Source organism: Ruditapes philippinarum, unplaced genomic scaffold (genome assembly GCF_026571515.1).
Source record: "Ruditapes philippinarum isolate M1 unplaced genomic scaffold, ASM2657151v2 ctg126_1_1_1_1, whole genome shotgun sequence".
In the NCBI taxonomy this organism is placed as follows: Eukaryota; Metazoa; Mollusca; class Bivalvia; order Venerida; family Veneridae; genus Ruditapes; species Ruditapes philippinarum.
Window position 1 is genome coordinate 440,561 of NW_026858637.1, and position 15,983 is coordinate 456,543.

The following is a 15,983-nucleotide window of genomic DNA, read 5'->3' on the forward strand; positions in this document are numbered from 1 at the left end:
GTATATATATGCGTTTGTTTTTTTTTTTGTTTTTTAAAGCTTCTTATTCTTTAATATTTTTATGTATCTCACAATCTGTATTGAAAATTTTATTACACATGGACTATCAAATTATGATTCGTTGCCCTAGAATTGAATTAACTTTCTAATTACACAATACGGGGTCATTCATTTGATTGAAGACTGATCTTTGCGTCTTTTTCTGAAATAATTATTTCCTTGTTAAAACATATCTGACCACATATTTCTGTCATTTAACTGTTCACTTTACTTCCGATTTTTGTTGTACCCAAACACATGTTTCTATTTGTGATTTCTATTCGAATCCATAATCAGTTTAAAAAATGGGATCACCACCGGGTAAACGACTACTAGGTACTTTGGTCATGTTTTTTACCCCGAATATTTGAATGTTTCTATTGGGATTAAAATGAGCGTAGATAACTAAACAACTGGTTGTATAAATCCCTGACCTGTCTAATTCTAATTATGAGATAAGTGGATATATTAAGACTTTCACTACAAAATATTCCTAAACAAAAGATCACATGTTTAAATTTATTCCTTTACAAATAAAAGATCAGAGCAGGGATCTGTCAATTGCCAGACATATTTTTAAAAGGTACTTTTATGTTAAAAGTTTGATTAATGAATTATGTAAGATGAAAATATAAGTATTGCTTTTTTTTATTTTGCTAATATTAAATGTAATCTTGTGGTGAAATTTTGTTGGAGGGTCCTTACGGATTTTGTAGTTAAATAGTTTTTTTTCGGCGATACATGGTTTAAGAATATAATGTTTTCAAACTATATGTTCATCACCATCAGTGAATTTTTAGTTAAATGTATGCAAAATATTTACTAACAGCTATATGATATAGCGATTTATGAGCGTTTTCCGCGTACAGCCTCCTAAGGTGTACTAATAAGTTAGTTTTCCTTAGTTATCACGCAAGCATGATCCATGTCTCTCAGATGTAAGCGACAGTTAACCATTATTTGTCTTTAAAAAAATATTAAGGACTATTAATGGTTTATAACAACAAAAGAACATGCACGATATTGAGACTACGGTGTTGCAACGTTCTAGTTAATGACCCGTCATAAACAGTTGGTCGCTGCGTAGTAATTGGAAAATTGTTATCAAAAATAATAAAGAATATTTGCCACCTAATTAAAGCATTTACCTATAAATTTTCATTTATGCTTTTTGTTTAAAAATATTGATAAAGTTATTATATAAAAGGGTTTTCATACCAGAACTATTTATTACCAACGTATGATGCCTAAACCTGATTACCGCGGCAGTATGATGTAACGGAGTAGTGATTTTGAAAAAATAACAAACAAAAATCAAGAATTTTTCAGAGAATTATTATCTTTACAAATTGCAAATATGAAATAAAAGAATGAAAATATTTTCATATTGTAAATGTCTGTGATGAGTGATGAGTCAGCTCAAAAAAAATCAAAGTACTATTTTTTGACCTGATTACCGCGGCAGTAAGATTTGACGGATAGTATTAACATTGGGGAGGCATAGCCTCCCCAAAAATCAGCATAAAATTAGACAAACGAAAGACTTAAGTTTGAATTGAGTAGCAGTTCCTTTCCAAGTTTTTATTTTATCATATTAAGGTATGAGCCCCCTAATGGGCACTATAAGGAACTATAAAATTGACAACATAGGTCAGTTATATAGATTAAAAGACACAAGAATGCAAAATTTAAACAAAGTTTACAGTATCATGGTTTATGAGTTATGGAGATTTTTTTAAGTAAAAATTGACTATTAGAAGGGCTCTTTTTCGCAAATTAGAAACTCTAAATATTCTATTTTATAATCATTATGAAAAAATGTTTTCCTATTTTTATTGTTTCTACTCAAAATGTTTGAAATATGTATATAAATGTTACCCTACCCCACCCGTTTTAAGTACAGTTAAACTTTGTTCACTCGAACTCGGATTGCTCCAATACCTCCCTTCGGTCGAACTCATGGCCCAGTCCCGGCAAAATTCCTATATAATATATATTGTTCTACCTCCGATCGCTCGAACACCGATCTCTCGAACCTGATCTCTGGTCCCTTCGGCAGAAATATAGTGAAAATCGCACCTTTTTGGTCGAACACAAAAAGACAAGTTGACATGTCCTAAATAAATGACAGTCTGCAACACATGTTTTGAACACCTCGTGATCGTGACAAAGGCAATTAAGGTTAATTGATACAAAATAAGAGGTGTTGTAACCGATTTGTTTGTTATGATAATATTGTTGATTTGCCGTTTATGTTAACGAAAAAAAAAGAAAATAACTCGTGAAATAAGTGAAATATGTAAAAGTCAATAAAGACTGACGTTTACCAGGACAGCTTTAATAACAACCGTAGTTCAGGTAACGTGAATTGTAACAGTGTTATCTATTTAAAGAATGATACTTGTACGTGTGTTTATTTTAGTAAATGACTGCAAATAGATGCTGCTGTAAAACTTTTTCTTAAATATTTCATTAATTTATTTTTATATGCCCGAAAAAATTTCGGGCATATTATGTTATACCCCCTGGCGTCCGTCCATCTGTCTGTCCGAGCAATAATTTTGGTTTTAGGGGCTGTATAACAGTAAAGAAAACAAAAGAGAACAATAGGTTCATTCCGTGATCAAAGGGTTTATGGGCTAGTAGCCCTTAAGAAAAAAACAAAGAAAATAGCCCCTAAACCCAAAATGTTGGAACGTCCGTCCGTACGAACCCAGAGGTACTTGTGTGACTCGGAGAACAATGGATAACAGTATATTCTCTTTGATCCTATTCATTCCGTTTTTACTTGTGTGTCTTTTTTTAAGCCTTGTGTGACTAAAAATGGCCAAAACGATCAAAGGAAAAGTCACATAAGTACCATTTTGTGGATATGTCCGTCCGTCCGTTAGCAATTTGGTTTCCGGAGCATAACTTAAGTTCCATTTGGCACACCATATTCAAACTTCATAGGATGATTGTCCATATTGGGTAGAAGACCCCTATTGATTTTGGGGTCACAAGGTCAAAGGTCAAGGTCACTATTACCATAAAACTGAAAACAGCTTCCGGAGCATAACTTAAGTTCCATTTGGCCCACAGTGTTCAAACTTCATAGTATGATTGTCCATATTGGGAAGAAGACCCCTGTTAATTTTGGGGTCACAAGGTCAAAGGTCAAGGTCACTATCACCTTAAAACTGAAAACAGTTTCCGGAGCATAACTTAAGTTCCATTTGGCCCACAATATTAAAACTTCATAGGATGATTGTCCATATTGGGTAGAAGACCCCTATTGATTTTGAGGTCACAAGGTCAAAGGTCAAGGTCACTATTACCTTAAAACTGAAAACAGTTTCCAGAACATGCCTTAAGTTCCATTTGGCCCACAGTGTTCAAACTTCATAGGATGATTGTCCATATTGGGTAGAAGACCCCTATTGATTTTGGGGTCACAAGGTCAAAGGTCAAGGTCATTATTACTTTAAAACTGAAAACAGTTTTCATACCCTAACTTAAGTTCCATTTGGCCCACAGTGTTCAAACTTCATAGGATGATTGTCTATATCGAGTAGAACACCCCTATTTTTGGGGTCGCAACATCAAAGTTCAAGGTCACTATTACCAAAAAACTGAAAACAGTTTCCGGAGCATAACTTAAGTTCCATTTGGCCCACAATATTAAAACTTCATAGGAGGATTGCTATTTGAAGGAGGTAATACTTTATTTAATTCCCATGTCTTACAAATGCTGCATCCTTACTAAAAAAAAAACCCAAAAAACACTTTCAGGCATATAATGCTCGGCCTAGTGGTGCTCTTGTTATGCAACCGCAGCATCTGCTGTGGCATAACCCTGGGGTGAAAATTGGCCCCGCCCCCGGGGTCATTGATTTTCACTTTATATACATATAGTAAAAACTTAAAATACCTTCTTATCTAAAGGTACAAGGCTTAGAGCTTTGATATTTGATATATGATATCATCTATAGGTACTCTACCAAAGTTGTTCAAATTTTGCCTCTAGTGGCAAAATTATCCCTGCCCGGGGGTCATAGGTTTTCCTTTTATGGATATAGTAAAAACTTAAAAGAAATCGGAAAAAATCTTCTCTAAATTGAAAAGGCTAGAGATTAGATATTTTGCATGAAACATTGTGTAGTGAACCTCTAGCAAGATTGTTTAAATTATAGCCCTGGGGTCAAAATTGGCATTGGTCATTGATTTTCAGTCACTATGTACATATAGTAAAAAAAATAAAATCTTCTTGTCTGAAGGGCTTATAGCTTTGATATTTGTATATATTATCATCTATTGGTTCTCTACCAAAGTTGTTTAAACTATGCCCCTAGTGTTAATATTGCCCTGCCCCAGAGGCGATAGTTTTCCTTACATGTATATAGTAAAAACTTGAAAAATCTTCTTCTCTGAATTGACAAAGGCTAGAGGCCTATATATTTGGCATGAGACTTTGTGTAGTGAACCTCTACCAAGATTGTTCAAATTATAGCCCTGGTGTCAAAATTAGCACCTCCCAGGGGTCATTGATTTTCACTATATTCATACAGTAAAAAAAATTAGAAAATCTTCTTGTCTTAAGGTACAAGGCTCAGAGCTTTGATGTTTGCTTTATAATATCATCCATAGATCCTCTACCAAAGTTGTTCAAATTTTGCCCCTGGTGTCAAAATTGGCCCTGCCAGGAGGCATTGATTTTCATTATGTACACATAGTAAAAACAGAAACTAAAACAAATGTTTTCTGAATTGGAGAATTTAGCTACAGCTTAGATATTTGACATGAAATGCTGTTTGGTGGACCTGTATTAAGATTGTTTGAATTAAACTCTTGGGTTAAAATTTTGCCTTGCCCAAGGGGAAGGACAGTGACCTACTTTCTTGTCCTTTGAAGTACAGCCATGAAATTTGGACTATGTGCACAGTTTTATTTTTTAATTTAGACTTTAATATCAGGTGACCTAGATTTTGATGATGTGACCTACTTTATTGTCCTTTGATGTACAGCTATGAAATTTGGACTATGTGCACAGATTTAGAATATTGTAAAGTGAACTATGATATCAGCTGGCCTAGATTTTGACAAAGTGTCTTACTTTGTTGTCCTTTGATGTACAGTCATGAAATTTTGGCCATGTGAAATATGACCTTCACCACCAAATTCACTAGACTCAACTGCATTGATAGATTCCTACTCTGATCTTTTATTTGAATAACAATAGATTTAACCACTAATCTGATAATAAGAATTAGATAGGTCAGTGATCTATGCATTATGGCAATTAATCTTCAATTGTATAGAAACAAAAAAATTCTGTTCCTACATTTCTATTTAGTGTTGTATTAATGTGGTGGCATAGCATTTTTCACAAATGCAATCTTGTTTTTAGCTCGACTATTCGAAGAATATGAGAGCTATTGTAGTCGCCCCGGCGTCGGCGTCAGCGTCCGCGTCTGCGTTGGTTAAAGTTTTTTGTAAAGTCAAATATCTCAATTATTGCTTGAGATATTCAATTGAAACTTACAATACTTATTTATAGTAACAAGGTACATCAGGTTGACAAGTTGGATAACTCTGCCTACAATATTGACAGAATTATGCCCCTTTTTTACTTAGAAATTTTGGTTAAAGTTTTTTGTAAAGTCAAATATCTCAATTATTGCTTGAGATATTCAATTGAAACTTACAATACTTATTTATAGTAACAAGGTACATCAGATTGACAAGTTGGATAACTCTGCCTACAATATTGACAGAATTATGCCCCTTTTGAACTTAAAAATTTTGGTTAAAGTTTTTTTGTAAAGTCAAATATCTCAATCATTGCTTGAGATATTCAATTGAAATTTAAAGTACTTTTTATAGGAACAATGTACATCAGTTTGCAAAATTGCATAACTCTGCCTGCAATATTTGCAGAATAATTTGCCGCTTTGAAACTTAGAAATTTTGGTTAAAGGTTAAAGGTCTTCAAAGATATTTACTTGAAACTTTACACATGCACTTAGGGTCATAATTGGAGGGTCATAATTGTATGTCACTGACCAAGTTCCATAACTCTATCTTGCATTGAGGCTGATTCATATCCCCTTTTCTACTTAGTCTCTAGGTTAATGTTTACATGCAAGTTTTACATATCTCAATAACTATTAAAGATATTTATTTAAAGATCCTGTAACACATTTTTTTCATGGTTTTATTTCATAAATATGACGCTCAAAGTAAGATTTGTCAGTCTTGTAAGTTCAAATAAGCATTATCTTTAAAGATATTAACCAATTTAACATTTTGCGTAAATAAAGGGAGGTAATTAGAAATTTATTTTCTATAAATTCCAAGTCAAATTTTCCAATAAGAAATGAATGCATGTAAATTATTGATTAAATATAATGTGCACAAATATTTGCAGTACACATTTTACATATTCTTGGATGTTTGAAAATTGTTTTATTTGCATAATTATATACATATATAACATTTTGCAAGTGTATGATGCATACAGTAACAATATCAATCACAAAACATACAGGATCTTTAAAACTTCACATATGCATTTAGGGTCATAATTGTAGGTCACTGACAAATATCCTTAATTCTATCTTGCATTTAGGCTGATTTTTCTCCCCTTTTTCAACTTAGAAATTCATGGTAAAGTTTTGCTTGTAAGCTGTTCATGGTAAAGTTTTGCTTGTAAGCTGTTAACTCAGTAACTACTGAAGGGTTTGTGCTTTTTTTGGGAATCCCGGACAATCCCCCTCCCGGACGATTCCCCTTCCATATTATTTTCACAACCCGGACATTTCCCCTCTCGTTATTTTAATAGGGCGGACTTTTCCCCTCCCGTTAATTTTACAGGGCGGACAATTCCCCTCCCGTTATTTTAGCAGAGCGGACAATTCCCCTCCCGTTTTTTCACAGAGCGGAACGTGACATTATACATCCCTTAATCATAGCCGCCTATGCGAATAAAAAAAATCTATAAACATTCTTATTAAAGATGACAGTCTTTACTCTTAACAACAAACTGTTAAAGATCGGAACTTTTAACAATCATTATTTCACAAAGGTGACATTATACCGCCTTTAATCATTGCCGCCGCTGCTTAAGATAAACAAACTGTCAATAAAAAAATCTTTAATCAATGCCGCACTTAATTAAATGTGTCCTTAATTGCAAAACCAATTATTGACAATTATTAATTATCGTTAAAGCAGATCACAATAATTGTTTTGTAATTAGTGTACAAAAAGTATTTACTATTTTATAATTAGTCTATTTATTATTAAAGATGACAGTTTTTACTCTTAACAACAAACTGTTAAACTGAAAACATTTATAATATTGTCAAATCTTTCTTCAAATCACTTCCAAAATGGAAATTATTACAACAAGAAACTGTACCAAAAAACTTTGTCATGATGGATACGTTTATACCAAGAAGAGAACAACAAAATCTACTATACGATGGGAGTGTTCCCAGAGGTACGCCCAAAAATGCAAGGGTGCTGCGGTGACAGACTTGAACGTAAATGGTTTTAGACACCTTGTAGGACACAGTAATCCATCATTGTGGACAGTTATAAATTGCCTCCAGAAAGACAATTCATTAGTAGAGACAGAGGTGTATAGAGACAGTGTAGGAGAAAATGTGAGGAAACGTAGGAGAAAAGAAACAGTCTCTCATCAGAGAAAACTCAAGAAACTGTGCGAGGAAATTCAGTCGGGAACGAAATCAACCCAGGAATTCCTACATGCCATAGGAAAATGTGTAAGACTTGTGAAATGAAGTAGAACTCCTACAAATGTGTTATAAAATCAAAATGATCACTGATATTTTGTGTTAGGACTTGACTTCATGGTGAATGAGATTTTCTAATCATAATGACGATGATGACAGTTCAATTTACTATAACATGTGCATAATATATTCTTTGCAAGAATCTATAGCTTAATTGCTTTTTTGTTCTCATCAATTGTTCTTTTATTGTTTTGCCGCTGCAAAAATGTATTGACGAAATAAAGATTATTTTAAAAAACTGGTTTTGTTTTGTTTATATTCATGAATGAAAACTGGGGATATACCATTCGCTCGTCCGCACTAGAGACAAGCAAAATGTATTTAAAGCCGATTAAAACTACCTTTCAAATAAATAATATTATATAATATATATATTCAACAGCGGGAGGGGAATTGTCCGGGTTGTTAAAAGAACGGGAGGGGAATTGTCCGGGTTGATAAAAAAACGGGAGGGGAATTGTCCGCCGTAAAAAAATAACGGGAGGGGAAATGTCCGGGTTGTGAAAAAACATTCAAATTTACTGGGAGGGGGATCGTCCGGGAGGGGAATTGTCCGGATTCCCTTTTTTGGGACAATTTTATGCATTCATAATAATAAAGCAGTGATTTACTTGATAAAACATCTTAATAACAAGCCTTTGTACCTTTTCTGTCAAATTTATGTATTCATAGGTAATTAGTATTATTATACTCAATAAAACACCCTTGTGACATTACCTTCCGAATTGTCAAGCCAATACTGTATAATTAGACTCTCCCTAAGGCCTATAACATGAATTTATAAAAAAAAATTAGCCCTTTTGTGAACTTAAAAAATTTAACATTATCAAGGCTCTTTTACTTATAATAATCAAGCACTTAGAATAGTCGAGCGTGCTGTCCTACCGACAGCTCTTGTTCTACTTGGTGGGCCTTATTCAAAATATCCGTTAAATTTACTCAAATCAGAGGCTGTTTTCAAAGTTTGCATAAATTTTCTTAAAAGTATATTGGTTGTGCTTGTCAAATATAAAATATTTTTACCGTCTAGTTTTTATTTTATTAGACTTTGAAAATTTTAGGTACCATATTTGATAATAAATTGGGCACAATTAGCCAATAAATACCAATAATAATTTCATAATTAAAATGAAACACTTTTTTCTTCTCAAGAGTGATCTGAGAGACACAAATAATGTTCAAAGAAAAAAAAAAGAAAGAAAAAAAAGTTGCCTCTTCTGGGGCTTGAACCTGGCCCCTCAGTTACAATTCTGTTGACAGTAGTTCTAGCCTATTTGAATACTCTTCAAAGTAGAACAAAGAAACAATCTGTGGTAAAACTTACATGTAACATTTGATTGATATATAAAAGTTGTAATTACTAAAATAGATGTTAAATAAGTTAACTGTATTGAAACTAATACCATGCATGGATTTGTTATTTGTATAAACTGATTAGATCTGATGAAGTTTTCGTCTGGTTATATTCAGCAACAGATTGTACCCATTCCATCAGTGCAGACCAAAGTAGGCCTGTACAACCATGCCATCTGATCTTGGTTTGCACTGTTCACTACTTAATAAATATTATTTAAAATATTCCACACAAAAAATCAAGAATGGTTTTGTCCAGATTGAAAGATGAACAAGTTCATGTGAATGTTACCATTTTAGTAAGTCTTTGTCTTCAGGAATATGTCACATAAAATAATTAGCTCATGTCTGCAAAATATACCCATTTTATAGTATAACAAAAATCCAAGTATCTTGATGTCTAGAAAGCAGATTTAGGGCTGAATGATATACTTTTCTTGTTTTCAGTTGATTTAAATGTAACAAAGAAAAGTTTTGGGTTTGCCAAGAAGCATAAAATGCCATTTTACTTTGTGTCTGCATCGGATGGTACTAATGTAGTTAAGGTAAGGTATTCTTTTTACTTTTTAGTAGGGATGGCAATGAGTAACCGGGTAACCGAGTACTCGATCGAACATCCGAATATCAATTAACAAAATTGATTTGACCTAAAATATGTTTAACCTTGTTATTTATGAAATAACATACTATATATTAAAAAAAATCTAAAAGAAAAAAAAAAATGTTATATCATTATAGACAAGTTATGCAACATCCGAGTACGAAATTTATGTATTTAACAATACAAGAGATTTTTTTTAATGTATGTATATTGTATTGCATAAATAACAAGATTTAAAACATTTTAGATCAAATCAATGTCACTAGCACATTTAGTATTGGGTAATACAACTTTGAAGGTCATTGGAAATCATCTGAGTAACCGAGTACTGGATTGGAAAAATGACCGAGTACTCGAGTAGTAGTTTTGGTATTCGTTGCCATTCCTACTTTTTAGCTTGACTATACAAAGTACATGTATATGGGTTGAGAGCTGTCCTGCTCACCCTGGCATCAGCTTACAGATTTCAGATTAAATTATTGTGTCGCCTTGAAAAGCGTTGACATATAGGGGTTACATTTGTCGGCGGCATCGTTGTCAGTGTCGGTCGCGTCCCCTAAGGCTTATCCGGAGCATACTACTCAGTCACTATAAGTCGGATTGACTCCAAACTTGGTATGCATGATTCCTTCAATAACCCAAAGTGCAGTGCACAAGAATCGTTACTCTGCACGTCTTAATTGAGTTTTTACCCTTTGTTAATTTTCATACTTTAATTTTGTCTGGGCCATTTCTCCTAAACTATAAAAGCTATAGACTTGAAACTTCATAGGATGATAAATGTTACTGTAAAAAAGTGCAGTGCACAAAAACTGGTACTCTGCTCTTCTATTTTTTAGTTATTGCCCTTTGTTAATTTTCATATTTCATTTTTGTCCGGGCCATTTCTCCTAAACTATAAAAGCTTTGGACATGAAATCTTCATAGGATGATAGTTCTCTTTCTTTGAGATGAAGTGCAGTGCACAAAAACTGGTACTCCATGATTTTTGAGTTATTGCCCTTTGTTTATTTTGTTACATTATTTTTATCCATTTCACCTAAACTATAAAAGGATGATTACATTTTACTGAACAGGTAGAATAACCTAACATGTATTATTTGTAGGTCACAAGGTGTTAGAACATAGACAGGTCATGGCGAACGTATTAATATTTTAATCTTTACAGGATGGGAAAAAGCAATATTACGTTTACGCAGTTACTGATGGTGAACATGCAACCACTGGATTACAAAAATATACAGTTTCAAACATTTTTTTTGGTTCAGCTATATTGGTCATTTTGTAGCCCATCAAATTGTTGGCCAGGACATTTTGTAATATACTACAACCACCCTTCATGAAGACAGACATCTGTTTAGAATTAGTTTGTAAATAATTGGTCAGTCTTGCAGTCGAATTATTGAGACTAGTCATTTTGTAGAAATTGAGCTATATTTCGGAAAAGCACCATTTTGTGCTTCATCTGATTATTTATAAGCATTGATATAAACATTGGACAATATTTATAAGCATTGATATATAAACATTGGACACATTTTTTAAGCATTTAAAAATGTTCTTGAAACCTTACTAATGTAACTGTGTACAACGGGCTGTATAATATATAGAGATACTGTATGCTGCCCCCTTCAAACGTGCATGAAACAGAAATATGATAGATGTCAGTCTGTAAAATTGGTTTGACTTTCTGTAGCCTAGAATTGTTTCCTGAAATATGTTAACTGGTAAATAACATGCACAGCAAATGAGCCACACTTAGCTAAAACCAACCTTCTTCAGCCATTCATTAAAAAATTTCCCGAATTTGCTTGTTTACAGATTATTTAAGGTGTTCTAATTTTTTACCATGTGAGAATTGACCATTCCAATAGACGGAGCTTAATTCTCCATATTTGGAATCTGCCTTATTGATCACTTGATAAAACCACTTAATGATTTTACTTAATAAATATTATGCAAAATGTTAAAATATACAGATAAATAGAGCAAAACTTTGAAAATCTCTGGATGATGATTAGATAAAAATCACTGGAAGGGGCAAGTTTTAATATCATGTGCCTGGGTAGAATCTAATCTTATCAGTGTCAAGTTGTTTATTGGCTGGTCAGTGTTTATTCAACTGATTAGGTGCTTGTATATCACCTTTTAGTGTAGTAAAAAATTTTTAAAAGCATCTTCTCTAAATCTACAAGAGCTAAAACTTAGCTTCCATAGCAACCAGTGACTTTTTAGCAGCCATTGACGTTTCATAGCAAACTGTAAATTTTCAGAGCTACTAGCAAACTTAAACTTTCCATAGCAAAGATCGAATCTACCATTGAATTTCACAGCAGGCACTGACTTCCAAGGAAATCATTTATTTTGTATAGCAAACAGTGACATCTTATAGAAATGTTTTTATGCCCCCACAAAGTGGGGAGCATATAGCGTTGCACTTGTCCGTCCGTCCGTACGTCTGTCCGTACGTCCCGAAATCTTGTGAACCTCTTAAACTGGATGGCAGATTTTGCTTAAACTTCCAGGGATGAACAACCTTAATGTGTAGATGGTAGTAAAGGAAGGAATTTTCGCTGCGACCAAATTTAACAGAATTATGGCCCTTTGTTGATATTTTAACTATATACTATGTAGAAATTTTGTGAACGCAACTCCTCTTAAACCAGATGGCAGATTTTGCCTAAACTTCCAGGGATGAACAACCTTAATGTGTAGATGGTAGTAAAGGAAGGAATTTTTGCTGCAACCAAATTTAACAGAATTATGGCCCTTTGTTGATTTTTTCACTATATACCATATAGAAATTTGCACAGTGGGGGCATCCGTGTCCTTTGGACACGGTTCTAGTTTTCCCTTAGCAATGGCAACCAGTAAAGTTTTTACACATGTACTATTTCAGATACTAAAATAGAAAGATTTTATTTCTGTTTTTATTAATAGTTTACAATATTACTTGATTCTTGTCGCGGAGAATATTTATATTCAGGTGAGCGATATAAGGGCCATCATGGCCCTATTGGTTTTTAGCTCACCTGTCACAAAGTGACAGGGTGAGCTTTTGTGATCGCTTTTCGTCCGTCGTCCGTCCGTCGTCCGTAAACTTTTACTTTAAATGACATCTCCTCATAAACCACTAGGCTAATTTCATCCAAACTTCACAGGAATGTTCCTTTGGTGGTCACCTTTAAAAATTGTTCAAAGAATTTAATTCCATGCAGAACTCTGGTTGCCATGGAAACCGAAAGAAAAACTTTAAATATCTTCTTTTAAAGAACCCAAAGAGCTAGAGCTAAGATATTTAGCATGAAACATGTTCTAATGAGTGTCTACCAAGTTTGTTCAAATAAAAGCCCTGGGGTCAAAATTGGCCCCGCCCCAGGGGGTCATTGATTTTCCCTATATGCATATAGTAAAAACTTAAATAATCTTCTTTTAAAGAACTCAAAGAGCTAGAGCTAAGATATTTAGCATCAAACATGTTCTAATAGGTGTCTACCAAGTTTGTTCAAATAAAAGCCCTGGGGTCAAAATTGGCCCCGCCCCAGGGGGTCATTGATTTTCCCTATATGCATATAGTAAAAACTTAAAAAATCTTCTTTTAAAGAACTCAAAGAGCTAGAGCTAAGATATTTAGCATCAAACATGTTCTAATAGGTGTCTACCAAGTTTGTTCAAATAAAAGCCCTGGGGTCAAAATTGGCCCCGCCCCAGGGGGTCATTGATTTTCCCTATATGCATATAGTTAAAACTTAAAAAATCTTCTTTTAAAGAACTCAAAGAGCTAGAGCTAAGATATTTAGCATCAAACATCTTCTAGTGAGTGTCTACAAAGTTTGTTCAAATAAAAGACCTGGGGTCAAAATTGGCCCCGCCCGGGGGTCATTGATTTTCCTTATATGTGTATAGCAAAAACTTAAAATCTTCTTTGAATAAACCCAAATAGCTAGAGTTTAGATATTAAGCATGAAACATCTTCTAGTAAGTGTCTACAAAGTTTGTTCAAATAAAAGCCTTGGGGTCAAAATTGGCCCCGCCCCGGGGGTCATTGATTTTCCTTATATGTGTATAGCAAAAACTTAAAATCTTCTTTAAAAAAACCCAAATAGCTAGAGTTTAGATATTAAGCATGAAACATCTTCTAGTAAGTGTCTACAAAGTTTGTTCAAATAAAAGCCCTGGGGTCAAAACTGGCCCCGCCCCAGGGGTGACATTGTTTTTAACTATATGTGTATAGTAAAAACTTTAAAAAATCTTCTTTTAAAAAGCCCAATGAGCTAGAGCTTAGATGTTTAGCATGAAACATCTTCTTATGGGTGTGGCGGAGCTATATACAGGTGAGCGACCTCAGGGCCATCATGGCCCTCTTGTTTTATTATGCTCCCCTTCAAAGAAGTTGGAGTATATTGCTTTGCATTTGTCTGTGGGTCTGTCGATCAGTCCTTTGACCAAATGGTTTTTCGATCGGTCCTTTGACCAAATGGTTTTTCAATCAAAAACTAAAGAACGGCTACGCTTAGGAACTTAAACTTGGTATGGCGATTGTTCAGAGATGACACCTGTTGCTTTTGGGGTCTTAAGGTCAAAGGTCAAGGTCAAATTGACCTTGAATGTCAAAATGGTTTCCAATTTATAACTCAATAACTCATTGGCCTTTGACCTTCAAACTTCACAGGTGCATTGGCCTTTAGATGACCCCCTATTGATTTTGGGGACAAAGGTCAAGGTCATGTTGACCTTGTAGGTAAAAACCATTTCTGATCAATGACTTGACAACCCCTCAAACTGCATATTTTCATTGGTTTCTAGAGTTATGAACCTTGTCACATAAGATGTGGTTGATGATAAGGAACATATATTTGAAATTTGAAATAAATACGAAACAACATATGTTTGAAAAACATGTATGCCCCCTATCAGCAGCCAACTAGTTATGTGGCCAGGTTATTTTTACTGACTTTTGATCTAGTGACCAAAAAATCAATAGGTGTTATCTACTGGTCATGACTAGTCACAAAGTAATTGTGTCCGTAAAGGTTGTGTGCTGCAATTGTATGACAAAGTTATCATAAATCTTACCAAATAATATATGCATAAAATTTATTAATCATGTAGGCCTCCTTAATGACAGCCAATTTGTTTTATTACATTAGACCATGAAATGTGTATACCAAAAGCAATTTAAGTTTAATAAAGAATATTAACCAAGGCAACTTGACTTCAGTTGCTTGTATATTTATTCAGATTTGTAGATTAATTGCTGTTGAGAAAGTCTTATAGGCAGTTTTGTATGATAATTTTAGAGATGATGAAAAAAAAATTATATTGCAAGAGTGTGAATATAAAAGCCTAAAAATTATGAAGCTAGTTTTAATGTCTTTCTTGCTTGATGTCAAATTTGCATAATTACTTTTATCTTTCAGATGTTTAAAAATGCAATAAAAGCAGCTGTAGGCTACAAAAACAACAGTACAGACTTTATGGATGAAATCATGAGAGAATTAGAGGTAAAAATGTTTATCTTTCTATAAAATTTAACATAATAATAATAATGTTTCAATATTATATCAGGACTACTGAATGAAACTTGTATTTGGAGACTAGTCAATAATTCTAGTCTCTGATTGGTTCTCTCTAATTACAGATTCAAATCAACCAATGATAGAATTCAAGACTGGTATTCTATAATTGAATCATAATTCTTGACCATAGACTGTATGAACTATTATTTTTTATGTCCCCCTACTCTAGGGGAAGCATTTAGATTTGCCCTTGTCTATCTGTGCATGCCTCTGTTCCAGAATGTTGTGTCACATGTACCTCAAAATCTGTTTGAGCTGGAGTCAACAAACTTTACAGGCATGTTAACCAGCGAGTGAAGTTGTGCACCTGTGGTTTGACATGTGAATTAATTCAGTATTTGTAAAGCTATTGCCCTGACTTAGTAATATTTGCAATTTTCACCTTGTGTTGTGTGTAACTCAAACAGTATTTTACCTAGAATCATGAAATTTTACAGGAATGTTGGTAAGCATGTGTAGTTGTGCCTCTTAGGGTTTGATTGTTATTATTTTCTTTAAAGTATACTTAAATATATACAGTAGAGATTTGGAATTCTTGCAGCTCAATATTTGAAAAAATCAAGATGTCAACATAGGGAAAAGTGGAAGTCATTTTTTTTCACCAACCTTTTTTGG

General features: G+C 33.7%; 1 protein-coding gene across 2 annotated transcripts in view; it reads left to right on the forward strand.

Annotated features, from left to right (window-relative positions):
• Positions 1 to 15,983, forward strand: part of LOC132753798 (rab-like protein 2A) — a 95,878-nt gene that overhangs the window by 60,733 nt on the left and 19,162 nt on the right. For both annotated transcript variants that reach the window (XM_060744323.1, XM_060744324.1), the window contains exons 6-7: positions 9,636 to 9,733; positions 15,210 to 15,293. In XM_060744323.1, the coding sequence (XP_060600306.1) occupies positions 9,636 to 9,733; positions 15,210 to 15,293 (182 nt within the window). The remainder of the gene's footprint in view (positions 1 to 9,635; positions 9,734 to 15,209; positions 15,294 to 15,983) is intronic.